Source organism: Pseudorca crassidens, chromosome 4 (assembly GCF_039906515.1).
Source record: "Pseudorca crassidens isolate mPseCra1 chromosome 4, mPseCra1.hap1, whole genome shotgun sequence".
Classification (NCBI taxonomy): domain Eukaryota; kingdom Metazoa; phylum Chordata; class Mammalia; order Artiodactyla; family Delphinidae; genus Pseudorca; species Pseudorca crassidens.
Window position 1 is genome coordinate 69,618,220 of NC_090299.1, and position 25,685 is coordinate 69,643,904.

The following is a 25,685-nucleotide window of genomic DNA, read 5'->3' on the forward strand; positions in this document are numbered from 1 at the left end:
TATTCAATATTAAATTAATACGTAGTATTAAAGTTTAAGTTTGTTGGTTTAGTTAATACAGACATGTCTTACTTTTATTGTAACTATGTTCACTAAAAGTCAAATAAGGTCATATTATCTCTTATAAAATTTATCAGCAAAAAAAAATAGCTTGGCATGATGGCTGACTTGGTCTACTGTCTCATGAAATTTTCATGGCTAATCTAAACATAATTGCTGAGAACAACTGAATTAAATAGATATAAATGGGGTAAGAACTTTTAGGTGAACTTGTTAAGAATAATTATGTTTTAGGCTATGCCTACTAAAAAATAGTTTCTTCAGATTTTTGGTAAATAGAGTTTTGCTAAGTTAAATAATGGAAATTTATTAAATATCTAGATCATTCCAAAATAGAATATTGGGTTGGCCAAAAAGTTCTTTCAGGTTTTTCCATAACATCTTGCAGAAAAACCCAAGCAAACTTTTTGGCCAACCCAATAATATACCGAAACATTAATTACTGAACATAGGCTTCTGTTTGGAGAAAAACTAAAGATATTTAGGATTATTGATAAAAATGTTTGGTGCCACACTGAAAATTTTTCCTTAAAAAAGTACATTTTAGAAATCATAAACAATATTTATGTTTGCCAATCTACAGAGTGCTACTGTAAAAAACAGTTCATAATTGTTTACTTCTTAGTTTTCACTAGAAATTAAGGTTTTTAAAAACTAAGAATTCTAATATATGTAATTAAAATACTAAAAGTAGTAATAAAAACATCTGTGTATGAAAGGAAAAAATATATAAGGAATGGAAATACATGTCGTTAAGGGAAAAGAAAGTGATTTTGTCCTGGAGAGAGAAAAAGAAAGGGAAAATGTAGGACAAAATCTGAATGTAAATAAGAAAGTTATAGATGGTTTGTGGGAAAGGAACCCTGAGAAAAGAGTTTTGTGCATGGTCTTGATTGGCTAAGATTAGAATAGAATTTGAGTAAATAAGTTTTAATAGTAAAAATAAGCTGGTACAAAACTAGAATTTGTTTCCCTCTCTGTGTTAAGAGAACAAAGTTTTCTTGGAATACTGATCTGCTTTTGATAACGAAGTGTAAAGTTTCTGTACCTTTTAATTCATTGTAACTTTCTGTATTTGTCTTTCAAATCTTTTATTGTCCCTTTGGGTGAGTGAATAAGTACTGTTTCAAATAACCTATGATCCTAGTTGACCAAGTGTTTTTAAGCCTTTTGCTATCTTTGACAAACTTCCTCAAATCAAATTCTAAATGTTCTTTTGACATCTAGCTAACTTTGGGATGCTTCAGAGGGCCCCTGATACATTCCAAAGAGAGATATTAAATTAATTAGGTCTATTTAGTATGTTCAATTACCTGGGAAACGTCAAATAAGTAGTAATAAACCTTCTTAGGTTATACTGCATGGGTAAATGCCATTAATATAGATATTCTAGAAATTACATGGGATTCCTAAAAATCTAGTATGTGCTGGTATAATGTTATCAGTCATAATTGTAGTTATCTTAAAATGCTGTATGTCACAGAATTAACCAAATTTCTTTTTCAACTGCACTGTAATCAGATCTTTAACCATGCCGTTTTAAGTCTTTCATCATTTATAGACAGTTATTATTTTACTCAGATGCTTTTATAAAAATGAAGATTTTCAAGAAAATTCATAGAAAGGATTTTTGATAAATACAGATTTCTGGTGATTTTTAGATCATACTGCTGAACTAGGTAAGAAATTACAAAACTCTAATGGAAAACCTTATGGCTTCATCGAGTGAAACAAAAATTAATTAAATTGGACTGCATGAACTGATAAATATGATTTATAATTTTATGACTTTTTGTCTGAAATATTACAGGCTTTTAATCTTTGTTTTCCAGAAAACCCTTCTTTTTATGCTATGACCTACAGCAAGTTAATAAAGTATACCTTTATAAATGAAGATGAAACATTTATCTTTTTCTCTCTATGTGAGCCCTCCAGAATTTGGCTTCTCCAGCTGGCTCCCCTCAGGACCTGATGGCTTACTGTGACCCAAACTGCAACTAGTTATACTAATCATTGTTTTAACTTGTTCACTCCTTGATGTTTTTAAACTGTTTGTGCTTTGTGTCTCACTCTGCTGTACTACAACCTTATTAATGTGTTACTAGCTATATTACTTATATCTTGTCTATTTTATTAGATTGTTGTCTCTTGCACTACTCATTGTGTAACCAGACCTTCAACAAAATTAATGATGGCTAAATGTCTTGAGGCAACTGATCACTTACTTAGCTCTACATAAAATTAATTATAATTACGCAACACTAGATATGGGAAGAAGCATCAAGGGAAAAGCAATTCATGGATAATAGACCAGTAAGACAGATGGTCCAGAGAATTTGTTTATTAACAGGGCCTAATCCAGATATAGCACATAAATGGCCTATCACCAAGATCCTCCCCTAACCTAGGAGTTAAGTTATTAGGGCCATGGGACAAATTAGTCATGAAATGCTTCCCAAACCTTGGTCAAATTTATGACCAACAGGGGCCACTGAACAGAAAAAACATTGCCTGCCATTCCAGTTCTACTGGAATGGATCTACTGGTTCTACTGGAAAGGATCAAGCCACTGCCACTGCAGTGCCCACTGACAGTGCACTCAGAGGAATTCAGGATGGAGAAAAACAGGAAGCAGTCTGTGCTTTGGATATGCTGGTCCCTAGAGAGTTAAGACACACACCTAAGGAAAAATTTCAATGATCCCATATTTTCACATTTTCCCATACATAGAAAAGCACTAAAATAATTAACTTGAGATGTCTATTCCTTGTAATTAGCAGTAATCTATTTTATGCTTGACTACATGTTTTTCCCAGCAAAAAAGTTCATATATATCCTGGCCCCTCCCTTACCTCTTCAGAGCTGTTCTTCACAGTTATCTGAGAGGCTGTCTTCCAGGCTATAGTCCTCAATAAGGTCCCTGAATAAAACTTAACTCACAACTTTTACATTGTGTGTTTTTATTTCAGTCCATTTTCTTTGCCTGAAAGGTATAAAAGCTGCCAGCTTTGGTCGCTTCTTTGGGTCTCATATCTTTAGGGCCCATGTATGTACAAAATTAAATTTGTTTTTCTCCTGTTAATCTCTCTTTTATTATAGAGGGTGTCTCAGCCAAGAACCTAGAAGGGTAAAGGAAATTATTTTTCCTCTGCTACACAAGTATTCTGTTTTCTCAAGCACCCCTCAGGATAACCCCTATGGCTGCCAACTCAGCACTGCCCTCCTGTCACCACCCATACTGCTACCCCCAATCCCTCTCCACTGCTCAAACTAAATAGCTCATTCACAATTTATCTGACAAATCATTCTACAATAATGGGTGATGGTGTTTTCATGTGCAAATTTATATGGATATAAGAGTTCAGGCCTCCTCATTTCACACTCACCCCACCTTGGGTAATACTTTAAACTTGAAGATTAACTAGAATTTCTCAGATCTCATTTTCTTTTACTTCACAAGAAAATTTCATATAGCTCACCACTTGTAGTGTAAGCCCTGACAGTTTTCTACTTTTTGTAATGCAAGTGCCTGACTTAAGCTTTGATTGCCCTGGCATCCCCTTCAAAGGGCATCCCCTTCAAAGATGGCTATCTCAAACACATTGTCAGTCACATAGCTAGACAAAGACCAAGGCCTCACCCAGTCTCCTTTGTTTTGAAGATCTTGGCTGATTTGGATAATTGCCCATTTGGGCCCATTGGTTTCTCTCTTCCTGCTAAATTCCTCCTTTTATATTTAAATTCACTAGTAAAGAGTGAGCCTGCAAAACCTTAGGCCCCCACCCTCAACCCCAGTAAAAGCAGAACCCCAAATCCATGCCCTTGAGCAAGCTCTCCCGCCCACCCCCTGTCTCCCTCTCTCATACTGCACCCTCACTGCATGGCCCCAGGTGTGCCATGTAATTTCCAAGACCAGTAAGTAATAAAGATTTTTTTTTTCAAAGTTTCCTGAGTTATTGCTGAGGACATCTTGCAATCTGAATAAGAACCACAAAGGCCGGTCCAGCTAAGTTAGTTATCAATAGGCTAAGGGCAGCACATGACACATTAGCTTGACATCACAATTTTTTTCAGCTTCCCTAACTATACTGGCTATATTCTCTGACCTTCAGCTCACTGTTTCTTCTAACCTTCTGTGAGCTATTCCTCTAAAATATACTCTTTAGCCTTATAACTTAGAAGGCTTACTCACTCTCATGACTGCTACCACCTTTAGGCTGGTGAATTCCAAACCTTCATCCCTTGCCTAGAATTCCAGTAACATATGTTCATTATTCACATAGAGCTTTTTCGCCTGTATATAGCCACTGACCAACATCCACATGTGCATAAAGAAGAATTTGCCTCTTTCTCTTCCAAACTTATATACTTTTTTCCAAGTCTTGAAGCTCTGAATTACCTCTTCCCTTGCATTCATAAATTAAGTCTAAAAGAACTGTTGATTCTTCTTTGGAATTCTCTGTTCAAAAAGTCAAAATTAAGTTAGATGTTCTCATCATTTATTGTTTAGATTATTCAACTATTTCCCTAATTGGTGTTCCTGACTCAAGACTCTCTCCATTCAATTTATCAACGACCAAATTTCCTAAAGTACTGCTGCTCATTCTTTCACTTTCTGGTTTAAAATTTTTGTTGATCCTACATTATATATACCAGCTATCTTAAATTTTTTGGTCTAACCTGACAGGTTCATTGCTGACAGCATATCTCCTTCTGTTCCCTAAACATAGAAGTAATCAATGAATCACAGTGTACTGTAAAATTACTATACTGTAAAATCATGAAAAAAAAAGGGGGGCTGTTCATCACTTCTTGTTTATCGCTGTAAAATTTACTGTGTGTTCAAGAAATGGCTTTAGTTCATATTATTTTCCATACCTGATATGCTGTCTTCTTTCTTTACTTCTTATAAAAAGCAAGGTCCAAATCCTATACCATCTCCTCCAATAAATATTATCAATCCTCCAACCTATATTGATCCTTCTCCTTTTTACGTTTTGTTAAGAATAATTTGTTAGGTTTTTAAAAAAATATTTACTTATTTTTTCCTGGATTGGGTCTTAGGTGCAGCACGCAGGATCTTTTGTTGTGGCATGTGGGCTTCTCTAGTTGTGGCGCGTGGGCTTAGTTGCCTCACAGCATGTGGGATCTTAGTACCCTCACCAGGGATTGACCCCAAGTCCCCTGCATCGGAAGGTGGATCCTTAACCACTGGAGGACCAGGGAAGTCCCGATCCTTCTCCTTTTTCAACTACTATAGCTTTACAATACCCTATTTTCCACTTCACCAGAAGTAGCTTTGTCTTTCTAGCTAGATATTACTGTACCCTGTCTATTTCAAAAACTGTCACCATATTAAACAGGAAATAAAATGAATTTGAATCCTTATAACTAGAATCTAAAAGATGAGTTAAGAAAGGCAAGTGAATAAGAGATCATCTCCAAACTACTGGGTTTAGGAAATAGTAGGGAATAAGTCTCAATGCCTTAGAAGGCATAAAATCCAGTGTGATAAAGCTGTAGAGAGAGAGAAACCTAAGTGCACTTGAAGACACGCACATGTGTGTATGTGTATATACATGACATGTGTACAGATATGTATGTTTGTGGGGGTGGGAGGTACTCTTTCACCAAGGAGGGAGAAAAAGTAGTTGTGAACCAAACAGTGGTCTTCCATGAGAAAAACGTAGATACCTCTCTGAAAATTTCAACACTCAAGACAGACATCCCACCTAAATTTCAACCACAAATTCATTTTAAAAGTGAAATAAATGAACTTAAAAGTAATTTACGATCAGGAAACTGGCACAAGCCTCTTAGAGAGCCTCATCCACCAGAGGGCAGACAGCAGAAGCAAGAAGAACTACAATCCTGCAGCCTGTGGAGCAAAAACCACATTCACAGAAAGACAGACAAGATGAAAAGGCAGAGGGCTATGTACCAGATGAAGGAACAAGATAAAACCCCAGGAAAAAAACTAAATGAAGTGGAGACAGGTGACCTTCCCGAAAAAGAATTCAGAATAATGAGAGTGAAGATAATCCAGGACCTCAGAAAAAGAATGGAGGCAAAGATAGAGAAGATGCAAGAAATGTTTAACAAACACCTAGAAGAATTAAAGAACAAAGAGATGAACAATACAGTAGCTGAATTGAAAAATACACTACAAGGGGGCTTCCCTGGTGGCGCAGTGGTTGAGAGTCCGCCTGCCAATGCAGGGGACACGGGTTCATGCGCCGGTCCGGGAAGATCCCACATGCCGCGGAGTGGCTGGACCCATGAGCCATGGGTGCTGAGCCTGCGCATCCGGAGCCTGTGCTCCACAACGGGAGAGGCCGCAACAGTGAGAGGCCCGCGTACCGCAAAAAAAAAAAAAAAAAAAAAAATACACTACAAGGAATCAATAGCAGAATAACTGAGGCAGAAGAATGGATAAGTGACCTGGAAGACAGAATGGTGGAATTCACTGCTGAAGTACAGAATAAACAAAAGATTGAAAACAAATGAAGACAGCCTAAGAGACCTCTGGGACAACATTAAACACACCAACATTCACATTATAGGGGTCCCAGAAGGAGAAGAGAGAGAGAAAGGACCAGAGAAAATATTTGAAGAGATTATAGTTGAAAACTTCCCGAACATGGGAAAGAAAATAGCCACCCAAGTCCAGGAAGCAAGAGAGTCCCACACAGGATAAACCCAAGGAGAAGACACGCCGAGACACACAGTAATCAAATTGACAAAAATTAAAGACAAAGAAAAATTATTGAAAGCAGCAAGGGAAAAACAACAAACAACATACAAAGGAACACCCATAAGGTTAACAGGTGATTTCTCAGCAGAAACTCTGCAAGCCACAAGGGAGTGGCATGACATACTTAAAGTGATGAAAGGGAAGAACCTACAACCAAGATTACTCTACCCAGCAAGGATCTCATTCAGATTCCATGGAGAAATGAAAAGGTTTACAGACAAGCAAAAGCTAAGAGAATTCAGCACCACCAAACCAACTCTACAACAAATGCTAAAGGAACTTCTCTAAGTGGGAAACACAGAGAAGAAAAGGACGTACAAAAACAAACCCAAAACAATTAAGAAAATCATAATAGGAACATACATATTGATAATTACCTTACACGTGAATGGATTAAATGCTCCAACCAAAAGACACAGGCTTGCTGAATGGATACAAAACCAAGACACATATATATGCTATCTACAAGAGATCAACTTCAGACCTAGGGACACATTCAGACTGAAAGTGAGGGGATGGAAAAAGATATTCCATGCAAATGGAAATCAAAAGAAAGCTGGAGCAGCACTACTCATATCAGATAAAATAAACTTTAAAATAATGTTACAAGAGACAAGGAAGGACACTACACAGTGATCAAGGGATCAATCCAAGAAGAAGATATAACAATTATAAATATATATGCACCCAACATAGGAGCACCACAATACATAAGGCAACTGCTAACAGCTATAAAAGAGGAAACTGAGGGCTTCCCTGGTGGCGCAGTGGTTGGGAGTCCACCTGCCGATGCGGGGGACACGGGTTCGTGCCCCGGTCCGGGAGGATCCCGCATGCTGCAGGGTGGCTGGGCCCATGAGCCATGGCCTCTGAGCCTGCGCATCCAGAGCCTGTGCTCTGAAACGGGAGAGGCCACAGCAGTGAGAGGCCCGCGTACCACAAAAAAAAAAAAAAAAAAGAGGAAATTGACAGTAACACAGTAATAGTGGGGGACTTCCCCACCTCACTTACACCAATGAAAAGATCATCCAAACTGAAAATTAATACGGAAACACAAGCTTTAAATGATACAGTAGACCAGGTAGATTTAATTGATATTTATAGGACATTCCATCCAAAAAAAGCAGATTAAAATTTCTTCTGGAGTGGGCACAGAACATTCTCCAGGATAGATCACATCTTGGGTCAGAAATCAAGCCTCAGTAAATTTAAGAAAACTGAGATCACATCAAGCATCTTTTCCGACCACAACACTATAAGATTAGAAATAAATTACAGGGAAAAAAACATAAAAAACACAAACACATGGAGGAGAAACAATACGTTACTAAATAACCAAGAGATCACTGAAGAAATCAAAGAGGAAATCAAAACATACCTAGAGACAAATTACAATGAAAACACCATGATCAAAAAGCTATGGGATGCAGCAAAAGCAGTTCTAAGAGGGAAGTTCAGAGAAATACAAGCCTACCTCAAGAAACAAGAAAAATCTCAAATAAACAATCTAACCTTACACCTAAAGGAACTAGAGAAAGAAGAAAAAGCAAAACCCAAAGTTAGTAGAAGGAAAGAAACCATAAAGATCAGAGCAGAAATAAATGAAATAGAAACAAAGAAAACAATAGCAAAGATCAAAAAAACTAAAAACTGGTTCTTTGAGGAGATAAACAAAATTGACAAACCTTTAGCCAGACTCATCAAGAAAAAGAGGGAGAGGACTCAAATCAATAAAATTAGAAATGAAAAAGGAGAAATTACAATGGAACCACAGAAATACAAAGCATCATAAGAGACTACTATAAGCAACTCTATGCCAATAAAATGGACAACCTGGAAGAAATGGACAAATTCTTAGAGAGGTATAACCTTCCAAGACTGAACCAGGAAGAAATAAAAAATATGAACAGACCAATCACAAGTAATGAAATTGAAACTGTGATCAAAAATCTTCCAACTAACAGAAGTCCAGGACCAGATGGCTTCACAGGTGAATTCTATCAAACATTTAGGAAGAGCTTACACCCATCCTTCTCAAACTCTTCCAAAAAATTACAGAGGAAGGAACACTCCTAACTTCATTCTATGAGGCCACCATTACACTGATATCAAAACCAGACAAAGATACTACAAAAAAAGAAAATTACAGACCAATATCACTGATGAATATAGATGCAAAAATCCTCAACTACTAGCGAACAGAATGCAACAACACATTAAAAGAATCATATACTATGATCAAGTGGGATTTATCGCAGAGCTGCAAGGTTTCTTCAATATATGCTAATCAAAGTGATACACCATATTAACAAATTGAAGAATAAAAACCACATGATCATCTCAATAGATGCTGAAAAAGCTTTTGACAAAATTCAACACGCATTTATGATAAAAAAGTCTCCAGAAAGTGGGCATAGAGGGAATCTACCTTAACATAATAAAGGCCATATATGACAAACCCACAGCAAACATCATTCTCAATGGTGAAAAACTGAAAGCATTTTCTCTAAGATCAGGAACAAGACAAGGATGTTCACTCTCACCACTATTATTCAACATACTTTTGGAAATCCTAGCCACGGCAAACAGAGAAGAAAAAGAAATAAAAAGAATACAAATTGGAAAAGAAGAAGTGAAACTGTCACTGTTTACAGATGACATGATACTATACATAGAGAACCCTAAAGATGCCACAAGAAAGCTACTAGAGCTAATCAATGAATTTGGTAAAGTTGCAGGATACAAAATTAATGCACAGAAATCTCTTGCATTCCTATACACTATGATGAAAAATCTGAAAGAGAAATTAAGGAAACACTTCCATTTACCAATGAAACAAAAAGAATAAAAAACCTAGGGAGACAAAAGACCTGTATGCAGAAAACTATAAGATACTGATGAAAGAAATCAAGATGACACAAACAGATGGAGAGATAAACCACGTTCTGGGATTGGAAGAATCAATATTGTGAAAATGACTATACTATACAAAGCAATCTACAGATTCAATGCAATCTCTACCAAATTAGCAATGGCATTTTTTACAGAACTAGAACAAAAAAATCTTAAAATTTGTATGGAGACACAAAAGACCCCGAATAGCCAAAGCAGTCTTGAGGGAAAAAAACGGAGCTGGAGGAATCAGACTCCCTGACTTCAGACTATACTACAAAGCTACAGTAATCAAGACAATATGGTACTGGCACAAAAACAGAAATATAGATAAATGGAACAGGATAGAAAGCCCAGAGATAAACCCACGCACCTAGGGTCAACTAATCTATGACAAAGGAGGCAAGGATATACAATGGAGAAAAGACAGTCTCTTCAATAAGTGGTGCTGGGAAATCTGGACATCTACATGTAACAGAATGAAATTAGAGCACTCCCTAACACCGTACACAAAAATAAACTCAAAATGGATTAGAGACCTAAATGTAAGACCGGACTCTATAAAACTCTTAGAGGAAAATATAGGAGGAATACTCTTTGACATAAATCACAGCAACATCCTTTTTGATCCACCTCCTAGAGTAATGGAAATAAAAACAAAAGTAAACAAATGGGACCTAATGAAACTTAAAAGCTTTTGCAAAGCAAAGGAAACTACAAACAAGGTGAACAGACAGCCCTCACAATGGGAGAAAATATTTGCAAACGTATCAATGGACAAAGGATTAATCTCCAAAATATATAAACAGCTCATGCAGCTCAATATTAAAAAAGAAAAATAACCCAATCCAAAAATGGGCAGAAGACCTAAACAGACATTTCTCCAAAGAAGACATAGAGATGGCCAAGAAGCACATGAAAAGCTGCTCAACATCACTAATTATTAGAGAAATGCAAACCAAAACTACAATGAGGTTATCACCTCACACTGGTTAGAATGGGCATCATCAGAAAATCGATAAACAACAAATGCTGGAGAGGGTGTGGAGAAAAGGGAACCCTCTTGCACTGTATCTACTATGGAGAACAGTATGGAGGTTCCTTAAAAAACTAAAAATAGAATTACCATATGACCCAGCAATCACACTACTGGGCATATACCCAGAGAAAACCATAATTCAAAAAGACATATGCACCCCAATGTTCACTGCAGCACTGTTTACAATAGCCAGGTCATGGAAGCAACCTAAATGCCCATCCACAGACGAATGGATAAGGAAGATGTGGTACATATACACAATGGAATATTCCTCAGCCATAAAAAGGAACAAAACTGGGTCATTTGTAGAGACATGGATGAATCTAGAGACTGTCATACAGAATGAAGAAAGTCAGAAAGAAAAAAACAAATATCCTGTATTAACGCATATATGTGGAACCTAGAAAAATGGTACAGATGAACCGGTTTGCAGGGCAGAAATTGAGACACAGGTGTAGAGAAGAAATGTATGGACACCAAGGGGGGAAAGCGGCGGGGAGGTTGGTGGTGGTGGTGTGATGAACTGGGAGACTGGGATTGACATATATATACTAATATGTATAAAATGGATAACTAATAAGAACCTGCTGTATAAAAAAATAAAATAAAATTCAAAAAAAAGTAATTTAAATTTTAATGATTCTTTGTGCAACATGGATATAGGCATTTTTGAGATCTTAAAATAATAAGCATAATAATTATTATAATAGCTATCATTTGTGAATTATTTGCTATGTCCCAAGTATAGTATTAACATCTTTATCCAGCAGAAATGACAGAAAAATCATGTAAGGGATGTGTGGGAAATAAAAGATTTCCTATAAAAAGTCCAATCCTCCTGCCACATGAAAATGAATTCATTATAAAGTTAGGGAATCCTTTCTTTCATTTCTCCTAGAAACATTTTCATACATCATAGGATTAAATCTGTAGCCATTTGTTTCCCTAATGATGGCACTAAATGCTCTGATCCAGAAGGATAATAAAATTTATCTCCTCCAAAGCCAAAGGGTTACATTCTAGCATAGGTCTGTTAAGTACTGGGTGAAAGCACTGAGGGGAGTATTCCTAGGTATTTACATTTCAAGGAGGAATGAGACCCAGGACTTAGAGACATCTCTCAGTCTGAGACACACAAGGCTCTCTGGCTTCTGGGGAGACTTTATTTACATACAAAAGTATTATAATTATGAATCAGGCCCATCATGTTTCCAAGGAGACTCTTTCAGGAGGGGAGGAAGACAGCTACCTCTTTACCACTTAATAAGCGGAGAAAAAAATATGTTCTTTGCCTACAGACAGTTTGGCTACTTGAGTGGAACAACTGACTTGGCTCTCATTGTGTCACCAGAAGTATAAGGCAAAGGGCAGAGGTGGGGATGGTGCTTTTATTATTAATAAAAATCTGTCACTGATACAAAGTATCCCAAGGGCTCATTCAGAATAAAATTTATAAAGATGAATATTAAAAACCCAAAACTCAACATGATGTGACTTTACAGTCTTGGCAGTTCTAAACACTCAGGTGTATAACATATAACTTACTTTATTTCTATGTCTCATTATTTCTGCTTCTAAAAACTTAGCCTAACACAAAACTTTTTAAATTTAGACTTTCCTGTAATTTCACACTTTGGTGTCAGAAAAGGTATATATAGAATTAAGGCATCAAGGGTGGTATGCATATGATCCTTGCTCATTTTTCTGGAGATATCTTGTGGAGATATAACTTGCATATATTCCCTCCACACAGCTATTAAACATAGATTGCTACTGAGCATGTATTGAGTGTACTGAATGGTGATGTCCTTGCTGACTTGATTCCCACCTCAGTTATGAGACACAATATAGCATCTGAAATTTCAGTTCAGTCACTCCATTGTCCTTATCATGGGCTTCCCACCTTGATGGAGTTGGAGGTGAGGAAGGTCAATAATTGGCACTCCTACTCAATTTTTGAAGAATTAAGAAATACAAATTAGTTGGTTTATTGGGAGATCCAAATATTACCTTTGTGTCTGATTAAAGCAGATGGTGGAGAGTGCGGTTTATCCATTAACATGTTTTCTAGCACTGAATCCAAAATTTTGCTGTTTCCCTTTTAGTCTCAGTAATACGATATGGAGACAGTCCTTCACCCACCCTTGTAAAATGGAAGAGCAGAGCAGCTTCCTGAGGACAGTTCAATCCCAAGAACAAGAGGAGATAAAGAGGCTCCCAGTTTCTTCTTCTCAATTCAACAATCAAATAACTCCCTGAACTACTTAGGAAGAAGTTGGGTTGAAAGGCCAGACATGTTATGACAATGGACCTTAAGGAAACATCAGAGGTAGGGAGGAAGCATTCTACAATCCCTCCCATACACCAATATTCTCTAGCATTCTGTTCTCTTAAACCACTGAGCTTTATCATTAAGCTTCAGCTCAGCTAGGGGAGTGGCTTCCCCCGAGAGAAAGGAATCAGCAGCCTATCAAGACATTCCTGCTCCCATCACTGAGTCACCCACCCCAACTATGATTCTGGGTATCCTTCTGGAACCACTGTTGGCAGTTTAGATTTCTGAGCCCAGAATACTCCAAAACAGGTCAAAAAACCACATTAACTAAATTAAATCTGTAGTCATTCTAAATCTAGAGCTGAAAATTTATTCCCAATTCTATTTCTTATTCCAAATTTTCTATCAGAGGTCCTGCAATTATATCAAATGGCTTAAATTCTAAGAATAAAATTCTGACATTATAGACATATCCCAAATTTGAAAGTAACCTCTTTAAATTATTAAATTCCCAAGGAGAAATTAAAGTCCAAATATTAGATCACCTTGAAAGTTCAAATACAAAAAACTTTAAGGTTCAAAGGAATTAACGTCTATGGTCAAATTCTCATGCCTTTGTGAGCTGCAGCTTGAAAATGTTAAAATCAGACTGTTAGGAGAAAGTCCAAAACTCATGCTGATGAATTTCTTTTTCTGCTTCCTCTCAGTCAGAGGCATTCCCAGTATCTGAAATGGGTATAGTTCCTTCAGGGATTCATAAATTGTATCATATCAAAGACAGGTTTTTACTAGCCACATTTTAAAGAGCCCAAAGGATAGTCATCTGGAAGAAAATAAAGTTGAATCTATATCATATTCCACGACCACTGATAAACTCAAAAAGAATCAAAGATTTAAATATATAAAGGAAAAACAATGCAACCACAAAAGTACTAAAGCAGACAAATTCCTTTATAAACTTGGAGAAATACATTTCTAAATGTGACTCAAAACCCATAAAAGAAAATATTGATATATTTTACTATATTAAAAAAATAAGCAGGGTCAAAAGACAAATGACTGACATGGGAAGAAACATTTGAAACTCACATCAGAGGCAAAAGGTCCATCTCTCTCATATAAAAAGAACAGCTAGATTTCAAACAGAAATAAAACACTAAAAGTTCCCTAGAAAAAGGGCAAACGACAGCCAGTTCACAGAAAAAGAAATTCAAGTGACTCTTAAACAAATGGAAAGATATTTAACTCATTCGTATCTTATTATTAAATAATAAATACAAATTAAAACATTGAAGTAACACATTTCACCTATCAGATTGGCAAAAATCTCAACATTTCATAATACTCTGTTAATGAGGCTATGATGAAGCATATTGTAAGCAGAATGCAAAATGGTAAAAGACTTATGGAATTTGGTAATATATAAACAATGCTACATATGCATTTGTCTTTTTTTTTTTTTTTTTTTGCGGTATGTGGGCCTCTCACTGTGGTGGCCTCTCCCGTTGCGGAGCACAGGCTCCGGACGCGCAGGCTCAGCGGCCATGGCTCACAGGCCCAGCCGCTCAGCAGCATGTGGTATCTTCCCGGACCGGGGCACAAACCCGTGTTCCCTGCATCGGCAGGCGGACTCTCAACCACTGCGCCACCAGGGAAGCCCCACACTACTATTTTTAATTGTAAGAGAGTGGAAATCACCCAAGTGTCCATCCACAGGGGAATATTTAAATAAACTATGATACATTCACATAACAAAATATTAATACTACAGCTATATTAATATTTTATACAATGAAAAAGAATGAGAAGCTCTGTACATATCGATATGGAAATATTTCCAGAATTCGCAATTAAGAGAAAAAAACAAGGTACAGAACAGTGTATAAAATTTGATTTCCTTTGTAGAGAAAAGTAAAAATTAAGAATATATATTCATATTTGCATGCATTTGCATTTAAAAAATGACACAGGAGACATACATAATATAGGACCTACTAAAGAGTTTACCTAACTAGTCTGACTCAAACCAGACAGACTGGGTCTGTCCCCCTTACAAAGTAATTAAACTCTTTGAACCTATCTATAAAATAGGAATTATAGGAATTCTTACTGCACAGGATTGATACATAAAATAAATACATAAAATAAATAAATACATAAAATAAATGAGTCAACATTTGCAAAGGACATAGGACAGTATTGGGCATTTACTAAGTATTACAGAATTGTTTAAATAAGTAAAACTTACAGAGGATAGAACAGAAGTAAGAGCAAAAACGGAGAAGTGGAAGCAAAATGCACTTAGCATACCATTGCCTCTCTGAAAGAATGACATTTGAAACATTCCTGCCTTCCAGAAGAGTTTTAAAATTTGCACTCAAGATCACCAGATTTTATTTGAAGTACAATTTTTCCCTCTGCGACATGTTTTAAAAACCTCTTCATTTCTGTTCCCTCCTTTAACTCCCAGTTTCTGGCTCTCTGGTATTGCTGGAAGTGGAGATTCTAAACAAGCCCTACTATCTCCAGGAAGCAGATACTTTCAATCCTATACCACAGTGACTCTTTCCACTGCCTCTTGTTATAGAATTGCTAAGCTGGTGAAACCTGCCTCTCAGGGATGGCTTCTTTCTTATCCCATTTGTTTTGGCTGGAAAATCACTCTCAACAGATTCTTGAACTGAAACTGCAATTGATGCTTCTGAAGCCGAGACCCTACGGACCCAGGGAGAACTAATACCCCTTCCATATGCTCCTGTAGGCAGTGTCTTTCACCACTGAATTGTTCAGACCTTGAATAGCATTTTTTTCTGCTACATATTTTTCTGCAGCAATGAAATACGCCTCTAGTTTTTATTTTCTTCTCTCCTTCTCCTATACCTTTCATAAAGTTTTAGTTAATTTTTTAACCATTTAATCTGTTTAGGAAGTTGAGTTTCTAATAAGCTTACCCTGCTTATTAATTTGTTCTCCTCTCCAAAATATAAAGGATTATTGCTGTTCGCTGGAAATGAATACTTGCCTTCCTTTTTATCTTTTCTAGACATCAGTTTTTTCCTCATTTTTTCCTCTGTTTCTTAAATTCCAAAATCATTTCTACCATCAATGATGAAATCACTAAATTCTGAGTTTACTGAAAGTATCCACTGTTTAAACAAATCTCTTTTCCTCCACTTCCCTGAGATGGATAATTCCACAAAAAAAACTTTTCTCCCAACAGACTGATATCAAACCCATTCAAGCTTAACCTTAACTCATGTTTTTGCCTTGCCCCTTTCAGTATGCCTTATCTTGCTGAGCCTTGTCTTGAGTCCTAATTCTTGGGCATGTTCCTTTGAGGCACAAACTATACCTCCCTGCAAACCTACAAAAACTGTATTACCTGAAAATCACATAATCATACTTGGTGTATTCTACATATCCTCCTAGTTTTCTCACTGTTTACGATTCTGTTCTAATGCATTTTACATCATTTCTTATCTGTGACCTCTCAATGGTTTCCTGTTCCTTGACTCTCTTTGAAGGAGTCATACCATTTGAGATCTTGCCTCTTTCTCTTTTTGATTAATTTGGGAACTGGGGACCCTATTTCAATCTAGTAACAACTAAACACCTCTCCCTTTTCCAATACTCTGTTGTACAGCATTTAGATCCTCTTGAATCTCCACTTCTCTCTTATAGATGTCTACTGGAACTTCAAAGTGTCATTTCCTATGTCACCTTTGTCAATTCACTCCCTAATTTCTCAGGTTTTCTTCTAAAAAAAGTTTTACTTTCCTCCATCCTATTTTCCTTTTTGTTTCCACTCTTCCATTGTTCTATATTAACTTGAAGCACAAATTTTAAATTACTCTAACACTGCAAACTCCTAAGCAAAATCCATTATTAGAACTAGAGCACCCCAAGAGCAAGCCTTTATGACTTGCTTTCTTAGCCACTGTTTTTGCAATAATTTTATTTAGTTGTTTCTCATTCTGAATTTAAGAAGAAATTATATGCTCTGTAGAGTAAGGGTCCCCATTTTTTTTAAATTTTGATGTCCATCAACCTCCTATGGGTAGAGTCACAGTTTGAATCTCAGCAGTGAAAAGTCATGGTCAGATTGTATAAAATTACCAAATTTAGAGCCACCTGTGATCAAGAGGTAGGAGCAACTTTAAAACTTACCAACAAGTCACAGGATTCCTCCAACGTTCCCTCTCTTGACTCTGAAGGAGACTCAAAATAATATAAAATGGGGGGCCTCCCTGGTGGCGCAGTGGTTAAGAATCCACCTGCCAATGCAGGGGACATGGGTTCGAGCCCTGGTCCAGGAAGATCCCACATGCCACGGAGCAACTAAGCCCGTGCGCCACAACTACTGAGCCTGCGCTCTAGAGCCTGCGGGCCACGACAACTGAGCCCGCATGCCACAACTACTGAAGCCCGCACGCCTACAGCCCAAGCTCTGCAACAAGAGAAGTCACTGCAATGAGAAGTCTGTGCACAGCAATGAAGAGTAGCCCCCGCTCACCGCAACTAGAGAAAGCCGCACGCAGCAACAAAGACCCAATGCAGCCAAAAATAAATAAATAAATTTATTTAAAATATATATATATGGGACTTCCCTGGTGGTCCAGTGGTAAAGAATCCACCTTCCAATGCAGGGGACTTGGGTTTGATCCCTGGTCAGGGAATTAAGATTCCACATGCCACAGGGCAGCTAAGCCCCCGAGCCACAACTACAGAGTCTACGCACCCTGGAGCCAGCACGCCATGACTAGAGAAAGAGAAAATCCACACTCCACAACCAGAGAGAAGCCCATGCACAAAGAGGCCGCGCACCACAGCGAAAGATCCCGCATGCCTCAACTAAGACCCGACGAAGCCTAAATAAATAAATAATTAATAAATCTTTAAATATATATATATATAAAGATAATCAGAATTTCAGCAGACTTTCTCTGTTACCAACCTAAGCCTGGCACTAACCACGTCCTGCAGATACCGCTGGATATAGCAGAAACACTTTGAGACCTAAAAACGGCCACTACATGAAAAGACTCTCTATAATTAAACCCTTGTCTCAGAGAAGGCTTCTTAGAAAAAATCAGGTATGCAGAATGTATGGTCAAGCAGCAGCAACTATTTGGCTAGGCTGCATTTAATAAGGACATCTCAGCGGTACTGGTCAGATTTTGCTTGCTGAGCCTATCAAAGTTTTCCTGCCTTTGCTTACAGCCCAGAGCCTGCAGACTTGCCTCTACAGAAATCAGTGTTTTCTTATATAAAACCCGTCACTCTCTTGTAAACAAAATCGTCACAAACTGCAACAACCCACTACAGCTGAAAATATGTGGTCAGCGCCTAGTCCAAAACTATCCAAGTTTAACACCTCCCACTCCAGCCATGCCATAAGCATGCCCAAAGTTTTACTCCATAAGCACTCTACAGCACAGAATTCCTCTTTTTTTGTTTTCTCTCTATGCCCACTTTACATTCTAGATGTTGTGGTGTGAGGAGGGTCGTGCGAGTAACGTCTCTCTTTTACCCAGGGAGAAATGAAAAACAAAAGAAAAGAAAACGTAGCAGGAAAAGCAAACTATTTCCTTATAAATGCTAGCGAAGATGTTTAAGACTGGCTCATAACGGCAGGTTTGCTCATACTAAACTCCAGAATTAGACAGACTTACCAACTACGGCACAGACAGCAGCCAACGGCAAGATGGCGCACAGGCAAATTCCGCACTTGTCAACTTCACTGCCGGCCGGGGGGCGGAGTAAAGTGGGCACTTTCTAGAGACCGCTCCTCCCTAAGACGAAAGGAAGGGGCGGGTCATACACGCAGACTTTCTTTCAAAACTGACCAATCAAATAGCTGACTGCCGGCTCCACGGGAAGAAGTAAAAAGACGGAGAAGCTTTAGGCGTGTTGTTCTCATATATGTCCCTCCATAGTGAAGGAAACAGCATTGGCAGAGGTGTTCCCGTTCCTCTACATAATGTATAGTCTCGCTGGTGGGAATCTTTTCCCTCCATATCACAGCAATCTTTTGGCAAACTCACTATTTCTTTCTTTCTGTTACATCTTAATCCCCCTGGGCCGCAAGGGAACTTTTCCTGTAACCAGAGCGTGAGCTACAAGTCTTGTAGTGTATCTGACCTCTCCTAAACATGCCAGGTTGTTAATTATGGTAACCATATAATGTTTTCCAACCGATGCCCCTTGAAAGTGAAAGGGGGCAATAAAATTAAAATTATAAATTTTGGAGATTTTATATTGATGGATTTATACAGAGGGCAATTCAAAATTCATTTTGTAAAATAAAATTATTTCTAAAAATTAAAGCAGCTATATTTAAGCAAAACTTTTTTTTTTTTTTTTCCGGTACGCGAGGCTCTCACTGCTGTGGCTCTCCCGTTGCAGAGCACAGGCTCCGGACACGCAGGCTCAGCGGCCATGGCTCATGGGCCCAGCCGCCCCGCGGCATGTGGGATCCTCCCAGGCCGGGGCACGAACCTGTGTCCCCTGCATCAGCAGGCGGACTCAACCACTGCGCCACCAGGGAAGCCCTTAAGCAAAACTTTAAAATGTCTTCATTATAATATGAACATTAAAAATAACAGAATTATAATTATTCGCACATATTAATGTATTTTAGTGTTTCAGCCTTTATCGCCCGTAATAGTGAGTCACTAATATTTTTCTGAAGAATACATTTTTAATACGGTGTTATTGTTTTTAAATTTTTTAAACTGCCTACAGTCTTCTCAAATATGTATTTTATGGTTGATATATAGGAAATTTTGACATCTTTCCTCTTCACTGTGGATGATAATACTTTGAATTAAGAAAAACTCAAAAATTATGCTAAACAAAATCTCATTCCTATTTTTTCTTAAAATATGTAAATTTTTCAGTCCAAATACTTTCCCAAGTGCTGTCTTTCTGCCTCTACTCAAAGTAACAATCTTCAGCAAACATTCGTAGGACATAAGCTTAATAAAATAAGTTTTCCATTATTTATGATACTTTTGAAGGTTTTGCCAAATTTAGATGCTGCAAATTGGAAATACTTTTTTTTTTTTTTTTTTTTTTGCGGTACGCGGGCCTCTCACTGTTGTGGCCTCTCCCGTTGCGGAGCACAGGCTCCGGACGCGCAGGCCCAGCAGCCATGGCCCACGGGCCTAGCCGCTCCACGGCATGTGGGATTCCCCCCAGACCGGGGCACAAACCCGTGACCCCCCACATCAGCAGGCGGACTCCCAAGCACTGCGCCACCAGCGAAGCCCCTGGAAAGCCTTTTAAAGTTCATTTTATTTCTCTAAGAACGTGAATTTATCCTGTTATAATAGGAGCTCCATCAAAAGATTCTTCACATGGGTTAAAATATCCCAAGGAACAATTAGAGAATTTCAAAATTAAATTTTATATTGTTAGGGGAAACACTGACTGAAATCGCCAAGCCCTGGCCAGGCACCACAGTAATCACGGCATGAGGTCCCGGTAAGGAATGCAGAACTAACAAGCTATCACCAACCAGAAGAATTCGGGAAAGGTCAAAAGGAGAGAGGAGATGCCAGTCCATATGTCCTACCAACCTCCCAGAATCCTCGCTGGAATCTATCTTGACGGAGCGATGCGCGTGCCACCAGGAAGTACCCTGAGTCAGAAAGATTGAAAGTCAGAGATAACCGGAAACTAATACCATCACCATATAACCTGGGACTGCAAGCCATGTGACAGAGCCGTCGTCCTCCTCCTCCTTACGGTAAGAGAAGCCGACGGTTCTCTTACCGTCCTGCTCTCCGACCGGGTGACCCTTCCCAATAAAGTCTCTTGCTTTGTCAGCATGTGTGTCTCCTCGAACAATTCATTTCTGAGTGTTAGACAAGAGCCCACTCTCAGGCCCTGGAAGGGGTTCCCCTTCCTGCAACAATATTATACAAAATTTAAAATCCACTTGAACTTGTTTAGGTTATTCCTTGATTTTGTAGAGGTAAATTTAAATGTCTTTCTTGTGTCACAAGGAAGTTATTTTTTTCAATAACTGCAGTCTACAAATCTTCAAAACCTGAATTTTATTAGCACAATTTTTAATTGTTTAATTAAAATTTCTAAATGATTTTAAAACAATGCAACAAAATTTTGTTTATAAAAATTGAGTAGCTCTGTAGACCACTGAAATCTATTTACAAAATGTATTTGTAAAGAATTAAATATTCATAAAATCCTACTTAGAAGCAACCAAAGAGAAAAAACATATGCTGTTATGTTTGAGTCTTTTTTTTTTCTTTTTTTTTGTACTCAATTCTGGTTTTATCACAAAGAGTTTTGTAGTTTGGTTCATCAAATTGTTATATACAGTAGTACCTTGGTATCAACGGGAATTGGTTCCAAGGACCCTTCCACCCCCAAAGAATACCAAAATTCATGGATGCTCTAGTTCCTTATATAAAATGCCATCGTATATGCATATAGCCTAACCTATGCACATTCTCCCATATACTTTAAATCATCTCTAGATTACTTATGATATCTAAAACAGTGTAAATGCTATTTAAATAGTTGCCCGTGCACTGCAAATTTAAGTTTTGCTTTTTGGAACTTTCTGGAATTTTTTTTTCAAATATTTTCAGTCTGTGTTTAGTTGAATCTGTGGATGTGGAACCCGCAGATACTGACGGCCAACTATATACAGGCATACCTCGGAGATATTGTGGGTTCAGTTCCAGACCACCGCGATAAAGCAAATATCGAAATAAATCAAGTTGCACAAAATTTTTGGTTTCCCAGTGCATATAAAAGTTATGTTTACACTATACTGTAGTCTGTTAAAATATGATAGCATTATATTTTTAAAAAACAATGTATATACCTTAATTTTAAAATATTTTATTGCTAAAAAATGCTAACCATCATCTGAGCCTTCAGCAAGTCATAGAAGTAACATCAAAGATCACTAATTCCAGATCACCATAACAAGTAAAATAAAATGAAAACTTTGAAATATTCCAAGAATTACCAAAATGTGACACAGAGACATGAAGTGATCAGATGCTCTTGGAAAAATGGCTCCACTAGACTTGCCCCAAAGAGAGTTGCCACAAACCTCCAATTTGCCACAAACCTCTACAAAACGCAATGGCGTGAAACACAATAAAACGAGGTATGTCCGTATGCATTATAACAATATTTGTGAAGTTTGACAATTACAGTTTATAAGTCAATTGCAGTTTGGATGCATTTATGAATTATGTACACACCACAGGCGATTTTGCAAATGTAGTCATTGCATATATTTCTCAACAAGAATTTTTTTTTACTATGACCTTATGCCCTGCCAAATTTAAATTCATATTACTGCAAGTAACTTTATTTTAAATATAATCCTTTTAACTTAATACAAAATAACATTCACAAAAATAGCAGACATTTTACTTTTGAGGAATGAATTTTCAAGTTGTAATGTGATTTCCATGAGCTGAAAGGGGAAAAAAAAAAAGCATGGGAAGTTATTTAACTTATTTTCTTCTTGAAGCATCTGATAGCAACAATATAAAACTGGCCTTATTTAACAGCCAATGTCTCAAACTACATGCACTAGAAAATTGGGGATTAAAAATAAGAAAAACTAACTAGATGAATAGTCATTTACTCTAAAGGAAAATGTCTATTTCACAATGTTATATGCAGATGTACCCTCTGCAATCATGTGTGTGTTAATTTCTTATCTTACAGTACACTCTTCTTAAAATAACCACTAACCTTTGAAGTAGATGCTGATGATTCTTCTGCAAGTCTATGTCTTCCGGTTTTCATAGTGATATCACTAATGTTCTCATGGTGGATGATAAAGAGTCACATATTTTGTGTACTTATTATTTGTGTACTTATCAACTCACTTAAAAACAGAAATTTAGTATCTAAAATCTCATTAAACATGAACTTTCCTTTTTTTCAATCTCATTGCTCATGAAAAGGCTTATTGCCAAATTTAAGTTTTACTGAATAAAATACTTATGTATTTATAGTATACAGTAAATGACAGAACAACTATAAGAAAATTCAGCCTACTATGTCTGAGCTCAAGAGTAGTATAAGTTAGCCTCAGCTGTGCAGGCATGTTTTGGGTACCCTTATCTGTAGTACTAGTTTCACTGAGCCCACCTTTTGGTATCTTAGGGACGCCCCCTGCCTCTCAAAGGCCTGTGCATGAACCAGGCCACAGCTGGATGGTACCCCAACCGGACGGTAAGCAGAACGGCATCAGATAGTTTGCTCACCACGACCAAGCTTTCCTAGCTGTCCTGAGCTGCTAGTGTCCCAGACCAGATTGCTTTATTAGTGAATGTCTTCCATAATGTTCTTAAGAGAAAGATCCTGGTTATGTTGGGTCTGGAAAGATCAGAACCAGAGCCAATCTGCTGTTGGGTTGTCTGTGAGGTTTGACCATGTGTTAACGTCAGAATTTTGTTTATTATACATGTTTCATACATTTCTAAATGAGATCATGGCAGAAGCCAAAAGAATAAGGTCAAGAGCTAACAAATCCACCCTGACTTATTTTAATGCAAATGTAAATACTATTTTTCATCAAAAATTAAAAATCTGGGATAAATACTATATTTGACAAGATGCCAAGAAATAGGATATACCTTCTTTGGTGTGGCATGCCTCTGTGAGCCTGACACCTTCAGAACTCTCCAGATAAGGAGTGGAAGTGAGGCCCATTTGAGAAGATCTTCTCTAAACAAACTACATATATTTTGTTTACTTCCCTGCCTTGACAGTTATTTCTAACTACACAGATTTTGTTTTGTTCAGTCATAGAGCTGAATCTCAGAAGTGAGAAGCGGCACACTATGCTTGCCTCTCTTCTTTTCCCATAACTCTCTCTCCTCTATCTCTGAATACCAACCGCCCCTCCCCACTTCTCAGTTTAGATCCCACTCAGAAATCCATGTTGGGGAGAAGGAGTGATTGGAAATCTCTAAGGAAAATCTTGTCAATTGCCAGATTGGTTCTTTGCTTCATAATGGAATATGAGGAAGAATTCAACTAGAGAGCTAGATGGAAAACAGTAAGGGTAAAACAGATGAGAAGTGCATGATATAGGTCTTGGGGAGGCATTTGTGGAGAGCTTTGGAGGCAGGGATAAGGGAATAACTGTGGAATATGGGGAAATGGATGGGACATAAAAGGGAATTTTAAGAAGTGTTCATTTCTATATATGCATACACTTCAAGGTGTTTAAGAAATCCAAGTGAATAAATTAATTTACTTGGAAATTGATTTTTAATTGCTGTGCTGTGATTCTACAACCATCATACTGCAATTGTATGATTTCAATAGGATAAAAAAGGAAACAAACAATGGAATTCAGGAGAAAATGTCATAAAATAATGTCTTGGTCAAGAAATGATTCAAGTTTAGAATAATTATCTAACTATATTAGCACTTGTAAGATGTGTTTAGTCTATGATACCAAGCTACACAGCCTTACAGCTTGACCATCCACACACAATTTCTTGAGACATTCTATGCTTCCTGGCAAGTTTTTGTTTTTTTCTTTATAACTAATACTTTGCAGGTTATCTGACAGAACTGACATCTCCATTTATCTAGATCATATGAAATGCTTGTCTAAATTTGTGATACTGCACTTCAAAAACTAATTTAAAAATTTCCTTGTTTCAAATTGCCACTTAACTGGCTCAACTGCCTGCTCACTAAGGTCTGGAGTCAATTAGCTAAATAAAGGGATGGTTAAGGGGAATGGTTTAATAGCAGTAGAAGGCTATATCTCCACGTCACAGTCCCAAAGCTTGGAGTCCCTTTCCTTAATTGTACTGCCATTTTTAGCTAAGGTTTAGGAAGAAGCCACTCTGCCCTGGTAATTCTTTTCCCTGGAACCTGAATGACCTCTAATTTTTACACCCTGCTGAGAGAAACATGTATGATTCTCTTCACAAACTTGTTCCATGTGCTATAAGTGTAGAGACATGTATCCTCTATGGATTTTATTGAAGGACAAATGTTTCTTCCTCTATGTCCTGTCCTCTGGACTGATTTTTGGCTATTAGGTAATGGCAGTGCACACACCAGCACACCAAATAACACAGGTCAAAGGGGAATAAGGCTGGGGTTATTTTTTCATAGGCCGAAATTCTGTACTGATTATAAATATAATTATCCAAATACTGTGTTTTTTAAAATATCTCAGTGTGGTGAATCTAGGGCAAATGTATCTAAATTCCACAGAGGTTATCGACTGCCAAGAAGTAATGAAACATTGGTGTTCATTAAATAGGCCACTGAATAATGTTAATATGCATGACAGACTAAAGTTGCCTGCAATTGTATGACACTCCTCCCATTGAGAGGTAAGGTCTGAGTCCCCTCTTGTTGAATCTGAGAGGACCCTCTTTTGACCTATAGAGTATCGCACAAGTGCCATATTTGCGCCAGTTTGTAAGATGGACATTAATAGACTTGCCGCTTCCACTTCCTATCACTGAATGCTTGCTCTGGGGAAAGCTAGCTGCCCTGTATGAAATGTGACTTATGAGACTGCCATGCCATGGGAAGGCACAAGGTAGCCACATACAGAGAGAAATCCTCAAATAGCCACGACTGTAGGCCTCTCAGTCCATGCATCAGGCCTGTGAGTAAAAAAAAGTTCC

The 25,685-nt window shown here is 37.6% G+C and overlaps 1 protein-coding gene across 2 annotated transcripts in view; it reads right to left on the reverse strand.

Moving 5' to 3' along the window:
* Positions 1 to 25,685, reverse strand: part of GABRA4 (gamma-aminobutyric acid type A receptor subunit alpha4) — a 256,295-nt gene that overhangs the window by 146,993 nt on the left and 83,617 nt on the right. Inside the window, exon 9 of one of the 2 annotated variants that reach the window (XM_067735871.1) lies at positions 18,696 to 18,812. The exons of the other annotated variant lie outside the window; for it this stretch is intronic. Within the exon in view, the coding sequence (XP_067591972.1) occupies positions 18,696 to 18,812 (117 nt within the window). Of the gene's footprint in view, positions 1 to 18,695; positions 18,813 to 25,685 lie in introns of those variants that run through there. 2 annotated transcript variants of the gene reach the window in all.